Source organism: Oncorhynchus mykiss, chromosome 2 (assembly GCF_057628025.1).
Source record: "Oncorhynchus mykiss isolate SJ-2025 chromosome 2, ASM5762802v1, whole genome shotgun sequence".
Taxonomy (NCBI): domain Eukaryota; kingdom Metazoa; phylum Chordata; class Actinopteri; order Salmoniformes; family Salmonidae; genus Oncorhynchus; species Oncorhynchus mykiss.
The window spans coordinates 74,663,246-74,686,072 of record NC_143023.1 but is presented as its reverse complement, the minus strand read 5'-3'; the positions used below and the strand labels follow the sequence as shown (position 1 = coordinate 74,686,072).

The window sequence follows — 22,827 nt, the reverse complement described above, 5'->3', positions numbered from 1 at the left end:
CTGATTGAGTCTGTATTACCGACATGCTTCAAGCAGACCGCCATAGTCCCTGTGCCCAAGAACACAAAGGCAACCTGCCTAAATGACTACAGACCCGTAGCACTCACGTCCGTAGCCATGAAGTGCTTTGAAAGGCTGGTCATGGCTCACATCAACACCATTATCCCAGAAACCCTAGACCCACTCCAATTTGCATACCGCCCAAACAGATCCACAGACGATGCTATCTCTATTGCACTCCACACTACCCTTTCCCACCTGGACAAAAGGAACACCTATGTGAGAAAGCTATTCATTGACTACAGCCCAGCGTTCAACACCATAGTACCCTCAAAGCTCATCACTAAGCTAACGAACCTGGGACTAAACACCTCCCTCTGCAACTGGATCCTGGACTTCCTGACAGGCAGCCCCCAGGTGGTGAGGGTAGGTAGCAACACATCTGTCACGCTTATCCTCAACACTGGAGCTCCCCAGGGGTGCGTGCTCAGTTCCCTCCTGTACTCCCTGATCACCCACGACTGCATGGCCAGGCACGACTCCAACACCATCATTAAGTTTGCTGACGACACAACAGTGGTAGGCCTGATCACTGACAACGACGAGACAGCCTATAGGGAGGAGGTCAGAGACCTGGCCGGGTGGTGCCAGAATAACAACCTATCCCTCAACGTAACCAAGACTAAGGAGATGATTGTGGACAGGAAAAGGAGCACCGTGCACGTCAACATTCTCATCGACGGGGCTGTAGTGGAGCAGGTTGAGAGCTTCAAATGCCAAGTCTAGGACAAAAAGGCTTCTCAACAGTTTTTCCCCCAAGCCATAAGACTCCTGAACAGGTAACCAAATGGCTAATCGGGCAATCTGCATTGTGTCCCGCCCACCACCCGCCAACCCCCTCTTTTATGCTACTGCTACTCTCTGTTCATCATATATGCATAGTCACTTTAACCACATCTACATGTACATACTACCTCAATCAGCCTGACTAACCGGTGTCTAACAGGTACATAGCCTTGCTACTGTTATTTTCAAATGTCTTTTTACTCTTGTTTTATTTCTTTACTTACCTACACACACACACACACACACGCACACACACACACATATTTTTCTTTCGCACTATTGGTTAGAGCCTGTAAGTAAGCATTTCACTGTAAGGTCTACCTGTTGTATTCGGCGCACGTGACAAATAAACTTTGATTTGATAGTTGTTTAAATGACTGTTTAAATGAGAGATATAATGATGGGAAACTAAATCTAGTATCTAGTAATGATTCCATGGAACATTTGGATGTGAGCTTATCGGAAAGTGGGTAATTGTTGGGTAATTCCATGAGTGTCTGAGGTGTGGCAGGTCTGAGATGTGGCAGTTTGTGTCTGCAGGAGGTAATAGCTAGTCAGCTGTTAACACTTGAGTTCTGCCCAGGGCTTTTCTGCTGGGGAGAGATTCTAAGGCTGTTTCCTATATGTGCAGCTCATACCTTTTTCACATTACCGTGGTGATCCAAATTGTACTGTGCTGGCTTAGATATGTTCTTTTCATGTTGCGAGAGCTTGGGACTATACATTTCTATCTACATTTTTGTCAATATTGAGTTATTGACACAGCCCTGTTCTGTTTATTGTTCTCTACCTATATAGTACTAGGAATACCCAAACTCAATGTTGTTAAGTTCAAAAGAATGCAAGATAAAAATAGCTGACACGATTCAAACTAACGAGGGTTTAGAACTTTAAAGCCAATTTTCTCAGAATAATCTTTTTTCACATAGAACCTTATATTCCCAAGCTCTCGATTGTCCTTCCCCAAACAATTCCAAGTACTGTATTAAGCTATTTGGATAAAGATAGCTCCCCCAAACTCCCTACATAATAAAGTCAATGGTTGCTGGTGTAGCTTATTAAGCAGACCTTCCTGGGGGCTCTGCTGAGGTTGTCCGGGTCCAGTAGGTAGACTGAGTCTTTGGCTCCCAGCAGCAGCCTGCCTCTCTCCTCATCCAACAACACAGAGTGGGAATGGAGACCGTCAGTAGGACTCAGGAACACTGATACACTGCCACCCTGGATCAGCACTGAGAGAGAGAGAGAGAGAGAGAGAGAGAGAGAGAGAGAGAGAGAGAGAGAGAGAGAGAGAGAGAGAGAGAGAGAGAGAGAGAGAGAGAGAGAGAGAGAGAGAGAGAGAGAGAGAGAGAGAAGAGAGAGAGAGAGAGAGAGAGAGAGAGAGAGAGAGAGAGAGAGACTTGTGTGAGTGTAATATTTATTGTTTATTTCACTTTTATTTATCCATTTCACTTGCTTTGGCAATGTAAACATATGTTTCTCATGTCAATGACATCCCTTGAATTGAGAGCGAGAGAGAGAGAGGGAGAGAGAGATCGAGAGTGAAAGTGAGAGAGAGAGCGAGAGTGAGAGAGAGCGAGAGAGAAAGATACACAGCAGACTTAGATACACACATTCTGATGCATGGAAAAAGTTTGGTTTGGTACGTCTAGAATTCATAGAATACACATGGTTTACTGAATCTGGTAGCGCAAGGGAATGTGTGTATTGGCATGAACTGTTCTAATCTCTTGTCTCACGGTTCAACACCTCAACTGGATGGAGAGACTGAAAATCCTTCTAATGCATGGTGTGTTGCTGGTGTAGCAGTGTCCGCATGCGTTGGATTGTTTTTACTTGTGTGTTGCTTTGCCGTGTGGTACCAGTAGTAAACCACCGAAGAAGTTGCTAACGTGTAGCCTGATTCATTTTGTTGTGATGCGGCCCATGGATTGTGAAGACTACGAAAAATGTACAGTGCGGTAATAACCTGTGTGCGCGTGACGTAATCCATACACCTTAGCGCCTGCCCTCCACCCCTAAGTCAACCTTGAATATCTCTTGCTCATCCATTAATACTTTTCTAGAGTGAAAAACAATCAAATAAATAAAATGAGGGCTGATTGTCACCGACAGACCAGTGAGAGGTATTTATGCATGTTTTCATGTCCATTCACCTGTCTAACCTATTCTAATCACTCCATAGGTCAAATGCTGTTGCAAATGTTATTTTATGCAGCACATACATTGACTAAATGTTTGGGAGGAGAGCACTTTTCTACCAAATCCACTGTAGGTAACATGGTATTTTACTTCTCTTACCTGACCCAGACTCGCGCACACACGCTCGCGCACACACACACACACACACACACACACACACACACACACACACACACACACACACACACACACACACACACACCCTACCTCACCCCTGACTCCCCCACATTGAGGTGATGTTGACTTTGTTTCTATGCTGGGTGAATGAAGGCTGGTGACTCCAGAGATCTCCGTCTGTGTGTGTGTGTGTGTGGGGGGGGGGGGGGGGTGGTTACTCACAACCAGTATTTAAAGTTTTATACCCCTCCCTCAACCCCTAATACCTCCTCCTACACACTCGCACAATCATTTATCTTTTATCATCTATCTCTCTATTTATCACACACACACACACACATACATGCATGCAGAGCCCTTTTGCCCTCTCCACACTAAACCTACCCGAGAGGTCGTCCGTGCTAGCCCTTGGTTAACTCTGTGATCTGCACTGTAAACACACAGCAATGGGAACCCAGGGATAGACCCTGCTTAGCATCGCTGTTAGCACTTAGCTTAGAACTCTGGGCTCTAGTCATCCCCCCCTGATTCAGGGGAGGGGTGCATTCAGCAGCCCCTGATTACTAGTTTATTTGAGTTAGATAGCATATCACGCTGGCCAGCGGCTAGCATCAGGCCTTAAGATAACCCCACTGATGGACTGGTGTGTGTGTGTGCGTGTGACAGCTACAGTGCCACAGCCCAGGGTGTGGTAACTATGGTGACTAAAACTCTTCATTTCCTTCCTATCCAGTTTTCTGAGGATGGGAATCAACAGTGACAGAAACAAAGATGTGTCTGCTTATGATAGACATATTGATATCCTGAAGGGAAATACATTATAGTTTGGTCACACTTTATTTGGAGATGTCTACAGATGGTCATACTATCAACAAACTATATGTTGATAAGCAACTGCTTGCTAAGGTTAGGGTTAGGTTTAGAATAAGGGTTAACTAAGGGTTAAGGCTAGGGTTAGGATAAGGGTTAGGATAAGGGTTAAGGATCAGGGTTAAGGTTAGCAGAAAGTTCGTTTAAATCTTACTTACATTCTGTAGATAGTCTGTAGAGAATCTGAAGTTAATTAGATCATGGCGTTAAAACCTTGAGATCTTCAGTAAAACTAAATCAATGCCATGTTAAACATTATTTTTAGACAGTGTCACACCAGCCTTCGCTTTGGCTCCGACTCCTATCCAGCTCAGGCGATCAGCGACGCCGGCCTTCTAGCTGCTGCCGACTCAACGCCAGACTTGTCTAGTCATCATTACACACACCTGGTTCCAATCCCCACTCTAACACTGTATATATACTCCCTCTGTCATTTGTCTTTTTCGGTAATTGTAAATGTTGCTTGTTTTCCTGAATACTTTATTATGTTGCACTTTGGGTTTCGTCCGGCTTATATATATATTGTGCTTTAATAAATTCAGTAGTTCTAAACCTGCGACTGTCTCATCCTCTATACACTTGTGACAGATAGGAAGGTCATCACCAGCGTAAGGGTTAACACTCCCGCTATACTGTATAGGAACACTGTGAAGATATCAGAGAGCCATCGACCCATCAAACTATGCAAGAGAAAGGAATTAGCTAAAGCGTGGCTCAGACATTTCCAGACATGGAAGTGTTCCTCTAGTAAAGAGAGATGGAGAACGTGGCTTTACAGTTACATAGAATTCCTAGCTATAAATAAAAGTGCTTGTCCTGATCGGGGTCAGAATGTGGGTTATGGAACAACTGATTGCCATGAGTTAATAGAGAGAGGGCCAGTCAGTTTAACTCTGTAGAATATATGCTCATATTATTTCATAAACTAAACTGTCCTAATATATTATCCTATTATAATGTTACATTATAGCCAAACTGTCCCTCTTGTACATTGGCAAGGAGCCACTAGTATGACAGTAGCACATTTACACTCAACCTGTCGTCACAGCTCGTCAGGTTTTTGGAAATACACACAAAAACAATAACAAAGTCTGCTGTGATAATATTAAGATTATGTTAGGATCATATTGCTGTGTGTCATTGGACGAGAGCAGTACTGTAGACATACAGTATATTTTTTATGATGGATCCGCACAGACACTGAGAGAGAGGACCTTGAATGATTGTTCTCCCTCTTGGAAAATCCTCAACTCTTTCACCTCTGTTAGAGTAGAGGTGAAACATTGGCTGATGGTTATTGAGAGGAAAGTTCACTGAGAATCAGCTTTCTGAAATCCAGTTCATTAAGCCAGGGATGAGGTGTGTGTTTGAAGCGTGTGATCATAAAGGGATGACGATGTTTTGGAGGAGTGCATTCAATCGGATATTTGATGGAATTTGACTTTACCAACTGTGTTTTCAGAGAGGGGGTGATGTTGTTTTTGAAGTGTGAGTTCAATCAGGAATGATTTTGCTTTGATGGACTTCATCCTTCACTCCTCTTGACAGAGGCAACCTAACATGGAGCTGTACTGACACCCCAAAACCTGGGGCCAGAGAGGTTAATACACTCTCAGAGGGCTTTCAGGTGCGGTTTTCCGAACTCTGGTGCATTTACCCCATTAGTTCTGTTCGTTTGGACTGGTATGAACATTTTATCCTCACTCGGGAGCACACTAAACAACGCACCGTGGTCCGCTCAAAAACGGTGGTCTCGGTCCGATTAAATTCACACCATGGTGCGGTTCGCTGCTGGTGAGAACACAGTCTGGACCAAACATAGGAAAATAACCAGTCGCGCATTATTTAGCATTTGATGAAATGCACGAAGGGTCATAACTTGAGATCTCTAAACCATTCCGTGAGTATCAGCACATTTATGAGCACATCTGATTATTAGGGCAGACAGGGGCTATAACAGTGATACAGGCTACTGAATATATTCTATTCACACAGCAGTAAGAGCAGCTATTGTGCTGTTTCCTCCCACATGTTGTTGGAAGATCAAAGCAAAAGTAATATGAAGATTGGGACACACAAGTGATGCTTCATGATAATCATAAATGGATTTAACGTGAGCACTTTGGTCCAATAAACAAATGACTGTAATATATTAGTTTTGCTGAATTATATGGGGTGGCAGGTAGCCTAGTGGTTAGAGTGTTGGGCCAGTAACCGAAAGGTTGCTAGATCGAATTCCCCGAGCTGACAAGGTAAAAATCTGTTGTTCTGTGCCTGAACAAGGCAGTTATCCCACTGTTCCTAGGACGTCATTGTAAATAAGAATTTGTTCTTAACTGACTTGCCTAGTTAAATAAAAATATGTCTCATGTTTTCAACTGGCATGAAACAACGCAAGCTGCAGAGCTGAGCATTCATATTTCTACAGGCCAATTTGCTAAATAAATAGTGTTTAAGGCAGTTATTATTCCTACTCAATTTATGTACTACAATGTATTTATGTTGTAAACTATCAACGTGTAAAGGAGCATATATTTTCAGCCATGCTGGGTTTGTAAGAGACTCGGCCTGGGCAGGAGGTTAGGGTTATGGGGTGAGAGTTGGAATTGGGGTGAGGGGGTTTGTATAGGGGTTAGAGTAGTGAATGTGAATTAGTAAGTGATGAATTTGTGTTGGGGGTTTAGGGGTTATGAGTTAGGTCAGGGTTTGGTGGTAAGGGTTGAAGTAGGGGTTGCAGTGGAGTTGAATTAGGGGTTGAAGTAGGGGTTGCAGTGGAGTTGCAGTGGGGTTGAAGTAGGGGCTGAAGTAGGGGTTGCAGTGGAGTTGCAGTGGGGTTGAAGTAGGGGCTGAAATAGGGGTTGCAGTGGAGTTGCAGTGGGGTTGAAGTAGGGGTTGAAGTAGGGGTTGTAGTGGAGTTGCAGTGGGGTTGAAGTAGGGGTTGCAGTGGAGTTAGAGTGGGGTTGAAGTAGGGGTTGCAGTGGGGTTGAAGTAGGGGTTGCAGTGGAGTTGCAGTGGGGTTGAAGTAGGTGTCGAAGTAGGTGTTGCAGTTGAGTTAGAGTGGGGTTGAAGTAGGGGTTGCAGTCGGGTTGCAGTGGGGTTGACGTGGGGTTGAAATAGGGGTTGCAGTGGGGTTGAAGTAGGGGTTGCAGTGGGGTTGAAATAGGGGTTGCAGTGGGGTTGAAGTAGGTGTTGCAGTGGAGTTAGAGTGGGGTTGAAGTAGGGGTTGCAGTGGGATTGACGTGGGGTTGAAGTAGGGGTTGCAGTGGGGTTGAAGTAGTGGTTGCAGTGGGGTTGCAGTGGAGTTGCAGTGGGGTTGAAATAGGGGTTGCAGTGGGGTTGCAGTGGAGTTGAAAAAGGGGTTGCAGTGGGGTTGAAGTAGGGGTTGAAGTAGGGGCTGCAGTGGGGTTGAAATAGGGGTTGCAGTGGGGTTGAAGTAGGGGTTGCAGTGGAGTTGCAGTGGGGTTGAAATAGGGGTTGCAGTGGAGTTGCAGTGGGGTTGAAATAGGGGTTGCAGTGGGGTTGCAGTGGGGTTGAAATAGGGGTTGAAATATGGGTTGCAGTGGGGTTGAAAAAGGGGTTGCAGTGGGGTTGAAGTAGGGGTTGCAGTGGGGTTGAATTAGGGGTTGCAGTGGAGTTGCAGTGGGGTTGAAATAGGGGTTGCAGTGGGGTTGCAGTGAGGTTGAAATAGGGGTTGCAGTGGGGTTGCAGTGAAGTTGAAATAGGGGTTGCAGTGGGGTTGAAGTAGGGGTTGCAGTGGGGTTGAATTAGGGGTTGCAGTGGAGTTGCAGTGGGGTTGAAATAGGGGTTGCAGTGGGGTTGCAGTGAGGTTGAAATAGGGGTTGCAGTGGGGTTGAAGTAGGGGTTGCAGTGGGGTTGCAGTAGGGGTTGCAGTGGGGTTGCAGTGGGGTTGAAATAGGGGTTACAGTGGGGTTGAAATAGGGGTTGCAGTGGGGTTGCAGTAGGGGTTGCAGTGGGGTTGAAATAGGGTTTGCAGTAGGGATTGCAGTGGGGTTGAAATAGGGGTTGCAGTGGGGTTGCAGTAGGGGTTGCAGTGGTGTTGCAGTGGGGTTGAAATAGGGGTTGCAGTGGGGTTGAAATAGGGGTTGCAGAGGGGTTGAAGTAGGGGTTACAGTGGGGTTGCAGTGGGGTTGCAGTGGGGTTGAAGTAGGGGTTGCAGTGGGGTTGCAGTAGGGGTTGCAGTGGGGTTGCAGTGGGGTTGGAATAGGGGTTGCATTGGGGTTGAAATAGGGGTTGCAGTGGGGTTGAAGTAGAGGTAGCAGTGGGGTTGCAGTGGGGTTGAAGTAGGGGTTGCAGTGGGGTTGCAGTGGGGTTGCAGTGGGGTTGAAGTAGGGGTTGCAGTGGGGTTGCAGTAGGGGTTGCAGTGGGGTTGAAGTAGGGGTTGCAGTGGGGTTGAAGTAGGGGTTGCAGTAGGGGTTGCTGTGGGGTTGAAATAGGGGTTGCAGTGGGGTTGCAGTGGGGTTGCAGTGGGGCTGAAGTAGGGGTTGCAGTGGGGTTGAAGTAGGGGTTGCAGTGGGGTTGCAGTGGGGTTGCAGTGGGGTTGAAGTAGGGGTTGCAGTGGGGTTGCAGTAGGGGTTGCAGTGGGGTTGCAGTGGGGTTGAAATAGGGGTTGCAGTGGGGTTGAAATAGGGGTTGCAGTGGGGTTGAAGTAGGGGTTGCAGTGGGGTTGCACAGACATTAGGGCGTTAGAGTAAAGCTTTAATGAGGTTGTATGAGTGGTTTGGGAGAATGCGTTACTGTAGGGTTCAAACGTTATTTTTGCTTTGGAGGTAAAATGTTTTTTTAAGGAGCCATAGCTTCCCTTTTGGGGCTCAAAACAAACAAAGTCTATAGTTTACCCAACACTAAACACACTAACACACACAGAGGACCACAGCTACCCCAGACCCAGGCCCAGCTGAGCTGCATAATTCAATGAAGATCTTCATGATATACGCATACTAATTCTTTATAAATATAGAACTCTATAAAGTACATGTGTATTTAAAACAAATTAAATGTTTTATATTCATCATCTTTCACTATAAATGCTTCAGAGATTGAACATGTTAACAGGGTGGAAATTACATTTACCTTACTGTAGAGACTAAAATGGTCAGCACTGTGGAGGCTAAAAAGAGTTATTGTAGTTGTATAGGATGATAAACACAACAGTACGGACCCCCGACATCACTCTCTCTGTTTTCAAGTGATCTTTCACACCTCATATCTACTAACACAGTGACCAAGGGAGCTTTTATGTGTTGTATGTGTGTTCTGATAACAGTTGTGATCCCTATGGTTGAACTCACAGGAGACTAAAAGAAAAGCGAAGAAAGACAAAAGTAAAACAAGCAAAACGAGAGGGAAGAAGAGAGAGCTAGAAGTCAGAACAATCATCTGGACAGTGGGCCAGAGAACGGCTCATTTATGGGTAATTCACCGCAGCGGAGGATGAAAAATATTGCAGGTAGCTGGTGTTAACATAGAGGAGTAGTTGAAGTAGCTGGCACGATGATAGAGAAATAGCTGTTGTGTGTGTTGCACTGCTGCATATATAGTATTATGTTCTACCTTGGTTGTAGATATCATATTCTCTCTTTGTAGATGTGGCGGTAATTTGTTGGTGCTACCTACAACCCATGCCAACCTAAAGTTAGACCGCTGGTACCCAAAATGTTGGTTGAGGGCCTACTTGTGGGTCATAGCTAGTTCATCCTCCCAGCTCAAGCATCTATTAAAACTAGCAGAATCAAATTAATTTGGTTAAGTCACATATTAAACATGATTCTTTAATTTGTTCTAAATAATAGCCATCACTCAGCCATCAGTGCATTAGCATGTCATTATTGTACCATATATCCTAGTCTCTTACCTTTGTAGCTGAGTTTGACTCTGGGTACATTCTGTTTGACACTTTCTCCAGAGGGCAGGACGACCAGCAGTACTATCCCCAGAAGCAGCAGCCCTGGGTGGGCTAGAGACAGCCTAATCCTCCCCTGATTTCCAGCGGAGCTCCCGGACAGCCTCTCACCCTGGCTCCTCTCCCAAGGATCAGGATTTGCTCCTCCAGTCTTCATGATGAGAGAGTGGAGGTTTTCTTCTCTCTTCTGCTACTGTTCCTCAACCGTCCTGAAAGGAGAAGGAAAGCAATGTCAGGAGTTAAAGAGTTAAGGGAGGTCTCTCTCTTCTCTCTCTTCCTCTCTTTCTACCTCTCACTTCCTCTCTCTATTCCTGTCTATCCCTGTGTGTGTGTGTGTGTGTGTGTGTGTGTGTGTGTGTGTGTGTGTGTGTGTGTGTGAGAGAGTATTCAGCTGTTTCTACATGGTACCCTATAGGCATGCTGTTCTCTGTACCAGGCCTACATCAGCTGTTGCCTGTCCCTGCCTCTCCTTTTGTGTCCATCTAAATCTGTTTAACCAAAACAAAAGGTCAGGCCAACAACAACAGCCGTCGTCTTTCACACATCCATCCTTCTTTCTAAAGTCTCTCTCTCCTTCTCTATCTGTTTCTTTCTTTCTCATGCTAAACTCTTTTCATTATGTAGAGATGTAGAGCCTAAATTTGAGCCAGTTTGCAACAGCAGGACAATTACACTGCAGCAACAGGAAATGTGAATTATTATGTGGATTATAATTAATCAACCTTTTTTGGAGGGATTGATAAATGTCTAAAAATTATTTTTGAAAATTACAACATTTAGAAGCCTTTTAAAACTTCAAATACACTACAAGTTTTCATTAAAATTCCTGCAACAACATGATGATCAAATGAAGGTATGGTATCTGTACCTAAATGCCAAAATGATTCTAGCCCATGGTTCTGTCAGGTATGAGCAAATGCCTGTTAGAGAGTCAGGTGCAGGAGAGCAGATATTGGGTAGCCAACGGAGCCTTTTATTTAGGCGAACCAAAAGCACACGGCAAAATAAAGACGAAATAACAATTCGGGTTAACATAACCCAGGGCAACAGACTAACGTGCACATAACAATAAACAGAATAAACAATACCACACAAAGACATGGGGGAAACAGAGGGTTAAATACACAACACATAATGAGGGAAATGAGAACCAGGTGTGTGGGAAAACAAGACAAGACAAATGGAAAAGGAAAAATAGATCAGTGATGACTAGAAGACCGGCAACGTCGACCGCCGAGCACCGTCCGAACAAGGAGAGGCATGGACTTCGGTAGAAGTCGTGACAGGTTCTGCATTAGGCTGATAACCCAGTCTCAACAAGTCCTTTATCTTCTGTTATAAATGTTCTAAGTCATATCTGTCTCTTAACGCCACATCAGAGAGCTGTTAAGACCAAGTTTATACCAATAGTACTGCCGTTAGACAGGACGGATGGATAGAGAGTGCAGCAAAGTGTTTAGGGGCAGCCTACGGTGAGAGGACATTGACTTATTGGTTATTGTTTAGTCAGTAGAGGTTCAGAGGTGACACTAGGGGTGAGACTAATGGTGACACAAGGGGAGAGGCCTGTAGGGCTGAGTAACTAATAACACTGCAGTGTCCGGAACTCTCATAACGTTCGGTATTTCCTTGCAGTGATACATCCCAACACATCCCACATATTCCATCTTGTTAAGGATTAACTAACCAATCACAAATGAAGGTTTCAGAATGCAGATCCTCCCCTCTCTCACCGTCTCTCTGTCACTAACTCCCTCTCTCTCCTCCCTCTCTCACTCTCTCTCTGCCCCCCCACACAGATAACATATATCAACCTGTCTAGGTTGAACATAAATAATGTCAGACTAAATGAATGAATGTGATTCATTCTACATAAACATTCTACAACAGAAAAGAAAAGAGAGAGAGAGAGTTATGTGGAATGTATCCCCAAATTGGCAGAGATACACCATATCATCCCTGTTTAGACAAACATGAATCGGAGCTGAGGCAGTACAACTAGCTCTCACAGTCTCAAGTCAGAATTAGACGTTCATGTTTCTCAAACGTCACATTTCAAAGTAGTTCCAAACGTCAAATTTGAAAGTGTTTATGGTTAAGTTTAGGCATTACCTCCAAACTTTTAAGGTTAGGGTTAAGTTTAGGCATTACCTCCAAACTTTTAAGGTTAGGGTTAAGTTTAGGCATTACCTCCAAACTTTTAAGGTTAGGGTTAAGTTTAGGCATTACCTCCAAACTTTTAAGGTTAGGGTTAAGTTTAGGCATTACCTCCAAACTTTTAAGGTTAGGGTTAAGTTTAGGCATTACCTCCAAACTTTTAAGGTTAGGGTTAAGTTTAGGCATTAACTCAGATGTCTTAAGGTTAGGGTTAAGTTTAGGCATTAACTCAGAAGTCTTAAGGTTAGGGTTAAGTTTAGGCATTAACTCAGAAGTCTTAAGGTTAGGGTTAAGTTTAGGGATTAACTCAGAAGTCTTAAGGTTAGGGTTAAGTTTAGGCATTAACTCAGAAGTCTTAAGGTTAGGGTTAAGTTTAGGCATTAACTCAGAAGTCTTAAGGTTAGGGTTAGGTTTAGGCATTAACTCAGAAGTGTTAAGGTTAGGGTTAAGTTTAGGCATTAACTCAGAAGTCTTAAGGTTAGGCATTAACTGCAAATGGTTAAGGTAAGGGTTAAGGTTTGGGGTAGAAACAACTTTCTATCGCTGGATTGGAACCAGAGTATGCGAGCGGAGTGGAGCTGGACCGGAGCGAGGTGCCCGATTTGATTGGAGCATGGAGCCAGATTCCCAAAGGCAGGAGCGTTGGCCTTTTCACCCGCTCCAATTTCGCTCCAGTAGAGGGAGTGTGGTGATGTAGTGTCCACAACTAAAGAATCATTGTGGAATCTGAAAACACATGTATACCGAAAGCATGATGGTGTACTTACTGCGTGTACTTGCTAAAAGAAAGGAACAAGGTGGGTAGATAACTAAGTGTGTCATTGTAGCAAATTATTTATTAAATAATCTCTGATCTCTTAAACATTTGCTTCACAATGTATTTCTTTGTAGGCTATAGCCTTGAAATAATTGAAAGCCCTGTCTGGCTCCTGACCTATTTAGAATGTTTATATGCTAGCCTATTTGAAATTATGTGCGCTTGTTACATTCACCTTTTCATGTTTATTCAAATACATTAAATCAGATCCATATGGCTTGGTTTCAATATTTCAAACCAAATGGTAGGTCCAGGTAATCACAGAAATAGATAGGTCTTGGTTAAATTGTGATTTTAAATATTGGAGCAAATTTGGAGAGGCCGTGTTTCTTCCTGTGAGCGCGGAGCGGTTGGAAAGGACATGGAGTGACAAGGGGAGGAGCAGGATTTACAACAGCTCAACTCCGCTCACATGAGACCTTTGGCACCAGAGGCAGATGCTTACACCCATCTGCCATCACCATCCACAACGCCCTAGCAAAACCGAAACCTACTCGAAGGTAAAAGCGCTCACTGATGCCCCTATTGGCCAGTCATCTCCTGACAACCTCAGACATGGATGGACGTTGAATACTGACTTGTTTCACAGGTGACCTGGCTGGGCATGAATCCATCCACAACACACACCCATCTCTCTATAGCCCTGTACTGAAGTAGTCTCGGAAATCTGGCCCTGGGCAACACAGTGACTAGGGTCTGGTTTCAATTATGGATTCCTTTGACAGAAGAACAACGTCACTGCCTACGTCATTAATTTATCTGCTTGAATAAAATACAAAATTAATAGCGAGCAAGATGGAGATCAGGGAGGTTAATTCTCTCTGAGTGCATTTCGCAAGGGGATAGCTTGCAAGGTTTTGCCTGCAAACTTTGGTTTTGAATCACAACGTTCTGGCATGTCTGCCTCGCGATTTGTTCGTAGTCACTATGTTGCCTAGGGTCGGGTTTTCAAGACTTGTACTGACGAGGATTAGGGATTGATAGAACAGACTGATGTTTATTTGGATGAAGCTTCTCAGCCCCTAGATAATGTATCAGAGTGTGTGTGTTTATGTGTAAGAGATATAGTCGTTGTGGGGATCTTCCTCCCTCACATCAGGGGGTGATGACAAGTTCTAGACCAGGCGAGTAACGTTTAAGCTTGAACACCCATATTACACACACACACGCACGCACGCAGGCACGAACACACACACAAACCATTCTATCAGTGCCTCTGCAAGATCTGTGTTGAAGAATGCAGTGTTAACAGAGAGGGAAGCTGAAGTGTTATGAGATCAACAACCCTCTCAGCCAGCTCTGATAGCGATTATAGATATGAGGAAGGAGGCAGTGGGCTTTACTCTACTAAACACTATTGGAGAGAGTGAGTTAGAATGTCAGAGAGAAGTACAGCCCTATTAAAGTATTAGAAAAACTTCAGGTCAGATCACGTATGTGCCATGATAGAAATAGAGAGAGAGAGAGAGTGTGTGTGTGTGTGTGTCTGTGTGTGTGTGTGTATGTGTGTGTGTGTGTGTGTGTGTGTGTGTGTGTGTGTGTGTGTGTGTGTGTGTGTGTGTGTGTGCGCGCATGTGTGTGTGCGTGTATGTGTGTGTGTGTGTGTGCATTTGCGCGTGTTTGTGCAGTTGGGTGGGGTTTGGTTTGGTATGTCAGTCAATGGAGGCTTTGACCTCAGACCTACTGACTGTCTCTGGGGAATATGCAACTATGGCTCTATTTTACACTAGACACTAATACTGAAGGCACCATTCATCTAGATAGAACACATGAGAGGGAGAGAGAGAGATGGAGAGGTAAAGATAGAAGTTGTGAGAGAATTGGTTGCCCAGCCAGTGCCATGCAGGTTAAGCTAACATCCCTGTTTCCTGGCAGGCTACATTAGGTGTGTGTGTGTGTGTGTGTGTGTGTGTGTGTGTGTGTGTGTGTGTGTGTGTGTGTGTGTGTGTGTGTTCGTCTGTGTGTGTGTGTGTGTGTGTGTGTGTGTGTGTGTGTGTTCGTCTGTGTGTCTGTGTGTCTGTGTGTGTGTTTCCTGGCGGACCAACAGTAACTATTATATTTGGCAGGGTAGGCGGCACACGGTGAAGGGGGCAATGGGAAATGGTTATGATAGTGACAGATCCAAAGCTAATAGTTCACACACACACACACACACACACACACACACACCATGGAGAGTCGGGATGGTGTTAAGTTCAGTTACAGTGTGTGGTGTTCAGCCCTACAAAATGATGTCTCATCAAATATACGGCATTCCTCTTTGAATTACCAAACTGTTTTTGCCAAAATGTTCTGAACCGTGACACACCCAACCCAAAAGCATGTCACTAAATATACAAAATCCTGTTTCTAAAGCACCAGCCATGACCCAACAAGGACTGGTCATGACCGACGTACCAGAATCCCCGTCAAATCATTAGGGAGACATTGTAATGGAAACCCATTTGTTGTGTCTTTCTGATGAGACTCATACACAGTACCAGAGGAATGTTCCCTCAAATTGTTTCCTCTCTCTCTCTCTCTCTCTCTCTCTCTCTCTCTCTCTCTCCCTCTCTCCCCCCCCCCCCCCCCCCCCCCCCCTCTCTCTCTCTCTCTTTGCCCGGAGCACATCCCTCTGAAGACTACCCTGAGTAAAGCATTTAGCTCCCTGCGAGGGAGATGGAAAGAGAGAGGGACAAGGATAGACCACCCTTGGTAAAGCATTATCTAACAATGTTGTAGCCAGTAAGTAAGCCATTATCACATCTGTCAAGGACAAAGTGCATTAGATGTCCCATTACTCTAGATTACACACACACACATACACACACACACACACACACAGTATTCCCTGACCAGTGACACATACTTGGCGTAATAACAGAGGTAATTGGTTTTAGCTCTCAGGACTTGAACTGCTTTTCTTGGCAACAGTCAATCATGTTTTCTTCTACAGTTTAAGAAAGCATGTTGCTAACCCCCATGTGGTTCTATGTGAGTCTGTCTACTAGGCTAAATACACGACTGACGCTTTGTTATGTTGAAACAATACACAACACATATCTTTTAGCTATTAACTCTAATAATAAAACAGTGTTAAGAGAGAACTATAATAAAACAGTGTTGAGAGAACTATAATAAAACAGTGTTTAGAGAACTATAATAAAACAGTGTTGAGAGAACTATAATAAAACAGTGTTAAGAGAGAACTATAATAAAACAGTGTTGAGAGAACTATAATAAAACAGTGTTGAGAGAACTATAATAAAACAGTGTTAAGGGAGAACTATAATAAAACAGTGTTAAGAGAGAACTATAATAAAACAGTGTTAAGAGAGAACTATAATAAAACAGTGTTGAGAGAACTATAATAAAACAGTGTTGAGAGAACTATAATAAAACAGTGTTGAGAGAACTATAATAAAACAGTGTTGAGAGAACTATAATAAAACAGTGTTAAGCGAGAACAATAATAAAACAGTGTGGAGAGAACTATAATAAAACAGTCTTAAGAGAACTATAATAAAACAGTGTTAAGAGAGAACTATAATAAAACAGTGTTGAGAGAGAACTATAATAAAACAGTGTCAAGACAGAACTATAATAAAACAGTGTTAAGAGAGAACTATAATAAAACAGTGTTGAGAGAACTATAATAAAACAGTGTTGAGAGAACTATAATAAAACAGTGTTGACAGAACTATAATAAAACAGTGTTAAGAGAACTATAATAAAACAGTGTGGAGAGAACTATAATAAAACAGTGTTAAGAGAGAACTATAATAAAACAGTGTTAAGAGAACTATAATAAAACAGTGTTAAGAGAGAACTATAATAAAACAGTGTTGAGAGAACTATAATAAAACAGTGTTAGGAGAGAACTATAATAAAACAGTGTTGAGAGAACTATAATAAAACAGTGTTAAGAGAGAACTATAATAAAACAGTGTTGAGAGAACTATAATAAAACAGTGTTGAGAGAACTATAATAAAACAGTGTTAAGAGAACTATAATAAAACAGTGTTAAGAGAGAACTATAATAAAACAGTGTTAAGAGAACTATAATAAAACAGTGTTAAGAGAACTATAATAAAACAGTGTTAAGAGAGAACTATAATAAAACAGTGTTGACAGAACTATAATAAAACAGTGTTAAGAGAGAACTATAATAAAACAGTGTGGAGAGAACTATAATAAAACAGTGTTAAGAGAGAACTATAATAAAACAGTGTTAAGGGAGAACTATAATAAAACAGTGTTAAGAGAGAACTATAATAAAACAGTGTTAAGAGAGAACTATAATAAAACAGTGTTGACAGAACTATAATAAAACAGTGTTAAGCGAGAACAATAATAAAACAGTGTGGAGAGAACTATAATAAAACAGTCTTAAGAGAACTATAATAAAACAGTGTTAAGAGAGAACTATAATAAAACAGTGTTGAGAGAGAACTATAATAAAACAGTGTCAAGACAGAACTATAATAAAACAGTGTTAAGAGAGAACTATAATAAAACAGTGTTGAGAGAACTATAATAAAACAGTGTTGAGAGAACTATAATAAAACAGTGTTGACAGAACTATAATAAAACAGTGTTAAGAGAACTATAATAAAACAGTGTGGAGAGAACTATAATAAAACAGTGTTAAGAGAGAACTATAATAAAACAGTGTTAAGAGAACTATAATAAAACAGTGTTAAGAGAGAACTATAATAAAACAGTGTTGAGAGAACTATAATAAAACAGTGTTAGGAGAGAACTATAATAAAACAGTGTTGAGAGAACTATAATAAAACAGTGTTAAGAGAGAACTATAATAAAACAGTGTTGAGAGAACTATAATAAAACAGTGTTGAGAGAACTATAATAAAACAGTGTTAAGAGAACTATAATAAAACAGTGTTAAGAGAGAACTATAATAAAACAGTGTTAAGAGAACTATAATAAAACAGTGTTAAGAGAACTATAATAAAACAGTGTTAAGAGAGAACTATAATAAAACAGTGTTGACAGAACTATAATAAAACAGTGTTAAGAGAGAACTATAATAAAACAGTGTGGAGAGAACTATAATAAAACAGTGTTAAGAGAGAACTATAATAAAACAGTGTTAAGGGAGAAGTATAATAAAACAGTGTTAAGAGAGAACTATAATAAAACAGTGTTAAGAAAGAACTATAATAAAACAGTGTTGACAGAACTATAATAAAACAGTGTTAAGCGAGAACAATAATAAAACAGTGTGGAGAGAACTATAATAAAACAGTCTTAAGAGAACTATAATAAAACAGTGTTAAGAGAGAACTATAATAAAACAGTGTTGAGAGAGAACTATAATAAAACAGTGTCAAGACAGAACTATAATAAAACAGTGTTAAGAGAGAACTATAATAAAACAGTGTTGAGAGAACTATAATAAAACAGTGTTGAGAGAACTATAATAAAACAGTGTTGACAGAACTATAATAAAACAGTGTTAAGAGAACTATAATAAAACAGTGTGGAGAGAACTATAATAAAACAGTGTTAAGAGAGAACTATAATAAAACAGTGTTAAGAGAACTATAATAAAACAGTGTTAAGAGAGAACTATAATAAAATAGTGTTGAGAGAACTATAATAAAACAGTGTTAGGAGAGAACTATAATAAAACAGTGTTGAGAGAACTATAATAAAACAGTGTTAAGAGAGAACTATAATAAAACAGTGTTGAGAGAACTATAATAAAACAGTGTTGAGAGAACTATAATAAAACAGTGTTAAGAGAACTATAATAAAACAGTGTTAAGAGAGAACTATAATAAAACAGTGTTAAGAGAACTATAATAAAACAGTGTTAAGAGAACTATAATAAAACAGTGTTAAGAGAGAACTATAATAAAACAGTGTTGACAGAACTATAATAAAACAGTGTTAAGAGAGAACTATAATAAAACAGTGTGGAGAGAACTATAATAAAACAGTGTTAAGAGAGAACTATAATAAAACAGTGTTAAGAGAACTATAATAAAACAGTGTTAAGAGAGAACTATAATAAAACAGTGTTGAGAGAACTATAATAAAACAGTGTTAAGAGAACTATAATAAAACAGTGTTAAGAGAGAACTATAATAAAACAGTGTTGAGAGAACTATAATAAAACAGTGTTGAGAGAACTATAATAAAACAGTGTTAAGAGAACTATAATAAAACAGTGTTAAGAGAGAACTATAATAAAACAGTGTTAAGAGAACTATAATAAAACAGTGTTAAGAGAACTATAATAAAACAGTGTTAAGAGAGAACTATAATAAAACAGTGTTGAGAGAACTATAATAAAACAGTGTGGAGAGAACTATAATAAAACAGTGTTGAGAGAACTATAATAAAACAGTGTTGAGAGAACTATAATAAAACAATGTTAAGAGAACTATACTAAAACAGTGTTAAGAGAGAACTACAATAAAACAGTGTTGAGAGAACTATAATAAAACAGTGTTGAGAGAACTATAATAAAACAGTGTTAAGAGAACTATAATAAAACAGTGTTGAGAGAGAACTATAATAAAACAGTGTTAAAATAACTATAATAAAACACTGTTAAGAGAACTATAATAAAACAGTGTTAAAAGCACTATAATAAAACAGTGTTAAGAGAGAACTATAATAAAACAGTGTTGAGAGAACTATAATAAAACAGTGTGGAGAGAACTATAATAAAACAGTGTTGAGAGAACTATAATAAAACAGTGTCGAGAGAACTATAATAAAACAGTGTTGAGAGAGAACTATAATACAACAGTGTTGAGAGAACTAAAATAAAACAGTGTTAAGAGAACAATAATAAAAACAGTGTTAAGAGAGAACTATAATAAAACAGTGTTGAGAGAACTATAATAAAACAGTGTTGAGAGAACTATAATAAAACAGTGTTAAGAGAGATCTATAATAAAACAGTGTTAAGAGAGAACTATAATAAAACAGTGTTACGAGAGAACTATAATAAAACAGTGTTAAGAGAGAACTATAATGAAACAGTGTTGAGAGAACTATAATAAAACAGTGTTGAGAGAACTATAATAAAACAGTGTTAAGAGAACTATAATAAAACAGTGTTAAGAGAGAACTATAATAAAACAGTGTTAAAAGAACTATAATAAAACAGTGTTAAGAGAACTATAATAAAACAGTGTTAAGAGAGAACTATAATAATACAGTGTTGAGAGAACTATAATAAAACAGTGTTGAGAGAACTATAATAAAACAGTGTGGAGAGAACTATAATAAAACAGTGTGGAGAGAACTATAATAAAACAGTGTTGAGAGAACTATAATAAAACAGTGTTAAGAGAACTATAATAATACAGTGTTAAGAGAGAACTATAATAAAACAGTGTTGAGAGAACTCTAATAAAACAGTGTTGAGAGAACTATAATAAAACAGTGTTAAGAGAGATCTATAATAAAACAGTGTTAAGAGAGAACTATAATAAAACAGTGTTAAGAGAGAACTATAATAAAACAGTGTTAAGAGAACTATAATAAAACAGTGTTAAGAGAATTATAATAAAACAGTGTTAAGAGAACTATAATAAAACAATGTTAAGAGAACTATAATAAAACAGTGTTAAGGGAGAACTATAATAAAACTGTGTTAAGAGAGAACTATAATAAAACAGTGTTAAGAGAGAACTATAATAAAACAGTGTTGAGAGAACTATAATAAAGCAGTGTTAAGAGAACTATAATAAAACAGTGTTGAGAGAACTATAATAAAACAGTGTTGACAGAACTATAATAAAACAGTGTTAAGCGAGAACAATAATAAAACAGTGTGGAGAGAACTATAATAAAACAGTCTTAAGAGAACTATAATAAAACAGTGTTAAGAGAGAACTATAATAAAACAGTGTTGAGAGAGAACTATAATAAAACAGTGTCAAGACAGAACTATAATAAAACAGTGTTAAGCGAGAACAATAATAAAACAGTGTGGAGAGAACTATAATAAAACAGTCTTAAGAGAACTATAATAAAACAGTGTCAAGACAGAACTATAATAAAACAGTGTTAAGCGAGAACAATAATAAAACAGTGTGGAGAGAACTATAATAAAACAGTCTTAAGAGAACTATAATAAAACAGTGTTAAGAGAGAACTATAATAAAACAGTGTTGAGAGAGAACTATAATAAAACAGTGTCAAGACAGAACTATAATAAAACAGTGTTAAGAGAGAACTATAATAAAACAGTGTTAAGAGAACTATAATAAAACAATGTTAAGAGAACTATAATAAAACAGTGTTAAGGGAGAACTATAATAAAACAGTGTTAAGAGAGAACTATAATAAAACAGTGTTAAGAGAGAACTATAATAAAACAGTGTTGAGAGAACTATAATAAAACAGTGTTAAGAGAACTATAATAAAACAGTGTTGAGAGAACTATAATAAAACAGTGTTGAGAGAACTATAATAAAACAGTGTTGACAGAACTATAATAAAACAGTGTTAAGCGAGAACAATAATAAAACAGTGTGGAGAGAACTATAATAAAACAGTCTTAAGAGAACTATAATAAAACAGTGTTAAGAGAACTATAATAAAACAGTGTTGAGAGAACTATAATAAAACAGTGTTAAGAGAGAACTATAATAAAACAGTGTTGAGAGAGAACTATAATAAAACAGTGTCAAGACAGAACTATAATAAAACAGTGTTAAGAGAGAACTATAATAAAACAGTGTTAAGAGAACTATAATAAAACAATGTTAAGAGAACTATAATAAAACAGTGTTAAGGGAGAACTATAATAAAACAGTGTTAAGAGAGAACTATAATAAAACAGTGTTAAGAGAGAACTATAATAAAACAGTGTTGAGAGAACTATAATAAAACAGTGTTAAGAGAACTATAATAAAACAGTGTTGAGAGAACTATAATAAAACAGTGTTGAGAGAACTATAATAAAACAGTGTTGACAGAACTATAATAAAACAGTGTTAAGCGAGAACAATAATAAAACAGTGTGGAGAGAACTATAATAAAACAGTCTTAAGAGAACTATAATAAAACAGTGTTAAGAGAACTATAATAAAACAGTGTTGAGAGAACTATAATAAAACAGTGTTAAGAGAGAACTATAATAAAACAGTGTTGAGAGAACTATAATAAAACAGTGTTGAGAGAACTATAATAAAACAGTGTTAAGAGAACTATAATAAAACAGTGTTAAGAGAGAACTATAATAAAACAGTGTTAAGAGAACTATAATAAAACAGTGTTAAGAGAACTATAATAAAACAGTGTTAAGAGAGAACTATAATAAAACAGTGTTGACAGAACTATAATAAAACAGTGTTAAGAGAGAACTATAATAAAACAGTGTGGAGAGAACTATAATAAAACAGTGTTAAGAGAGAACTATAATAAAACAGTGTTAAGGGAGAACTATAATAAAACAGTGTTAAGAGAGAACTATAATAAAACAGTGTTAAGAGAGAACTATAATAAAACAGTGTTGACAGAACTATAATAAAACAGTGTTAAGCGAGAACAATAATAAAACAGTGTGGAGAGAACTATAATAAAACAGTCTTAAGAGAACTATAATAAAACAGTGTTAAGAGAGAACTATAATAAAACAGTGTTGAGAGAGAACTATAATAAAACAGTGTCAAGACAGAACTATAATAAAACAGTGTTAAGAGAGAACTATAATAAAACAGTGTTGAGAGAACTATAATAAAACAGTGTTGAGAGAACTATAATAAAACAGTGTTGACAGAACTATAATAAAACAGTGTTAAGAGAACTATAATAAAACAGTGTGGAGAGAACTATAATAAAACAGTGTTAAGAGAGAACTATAATAAAACAGTGTTAAGAGAACTATAATAAAACAGTGTTAAGAGAGAACTATAATAAAAGAGTGTTGAG

At 39.3% G+C, this 22,827-nt stretch overlaps 2 protein-coding genes across 2 annotated transcripts in view; one reads left to right on the top strand and one right to left on the bottom strand.

Annotated features, from left to right (window-relative positions):
- The window catches only part of LOC110496093 (metabotropic glutamate receptor 3), a 918,426-nt gene that overhangs the window by 738,366 nt on the left and 157,233 nt on the right, over window positions 1-22,827 (top strand). The window lies entirely within an intron of this gene.
- The window catches only part of LOC110496107 (semaphorin-3D), a 102,649-nt gene that overhangs the window by 47,934 nt on the left and 31,888 nt on the right, over window positions 1-22,827 (bottom strand). The window contains exons 2-3 of the mRNA XM_036955511.2: window positions 9,905-10,161; window positions 1,915-2,075 (exon numbers count right to left, since the gene is read on the bottom strand). Coding sequence (XP_036811406.2) covers window positions 1,915-2,075; window positions 9,905-10,109 — 366 coding nt within the window. The 5' untranslated portion in view covers window positions 10,110-10,161. The remainder of the gene's footprint in view (window positions 1-1,914; window positions 2,076-9,904; window positions 10,162-22,827) is intronic.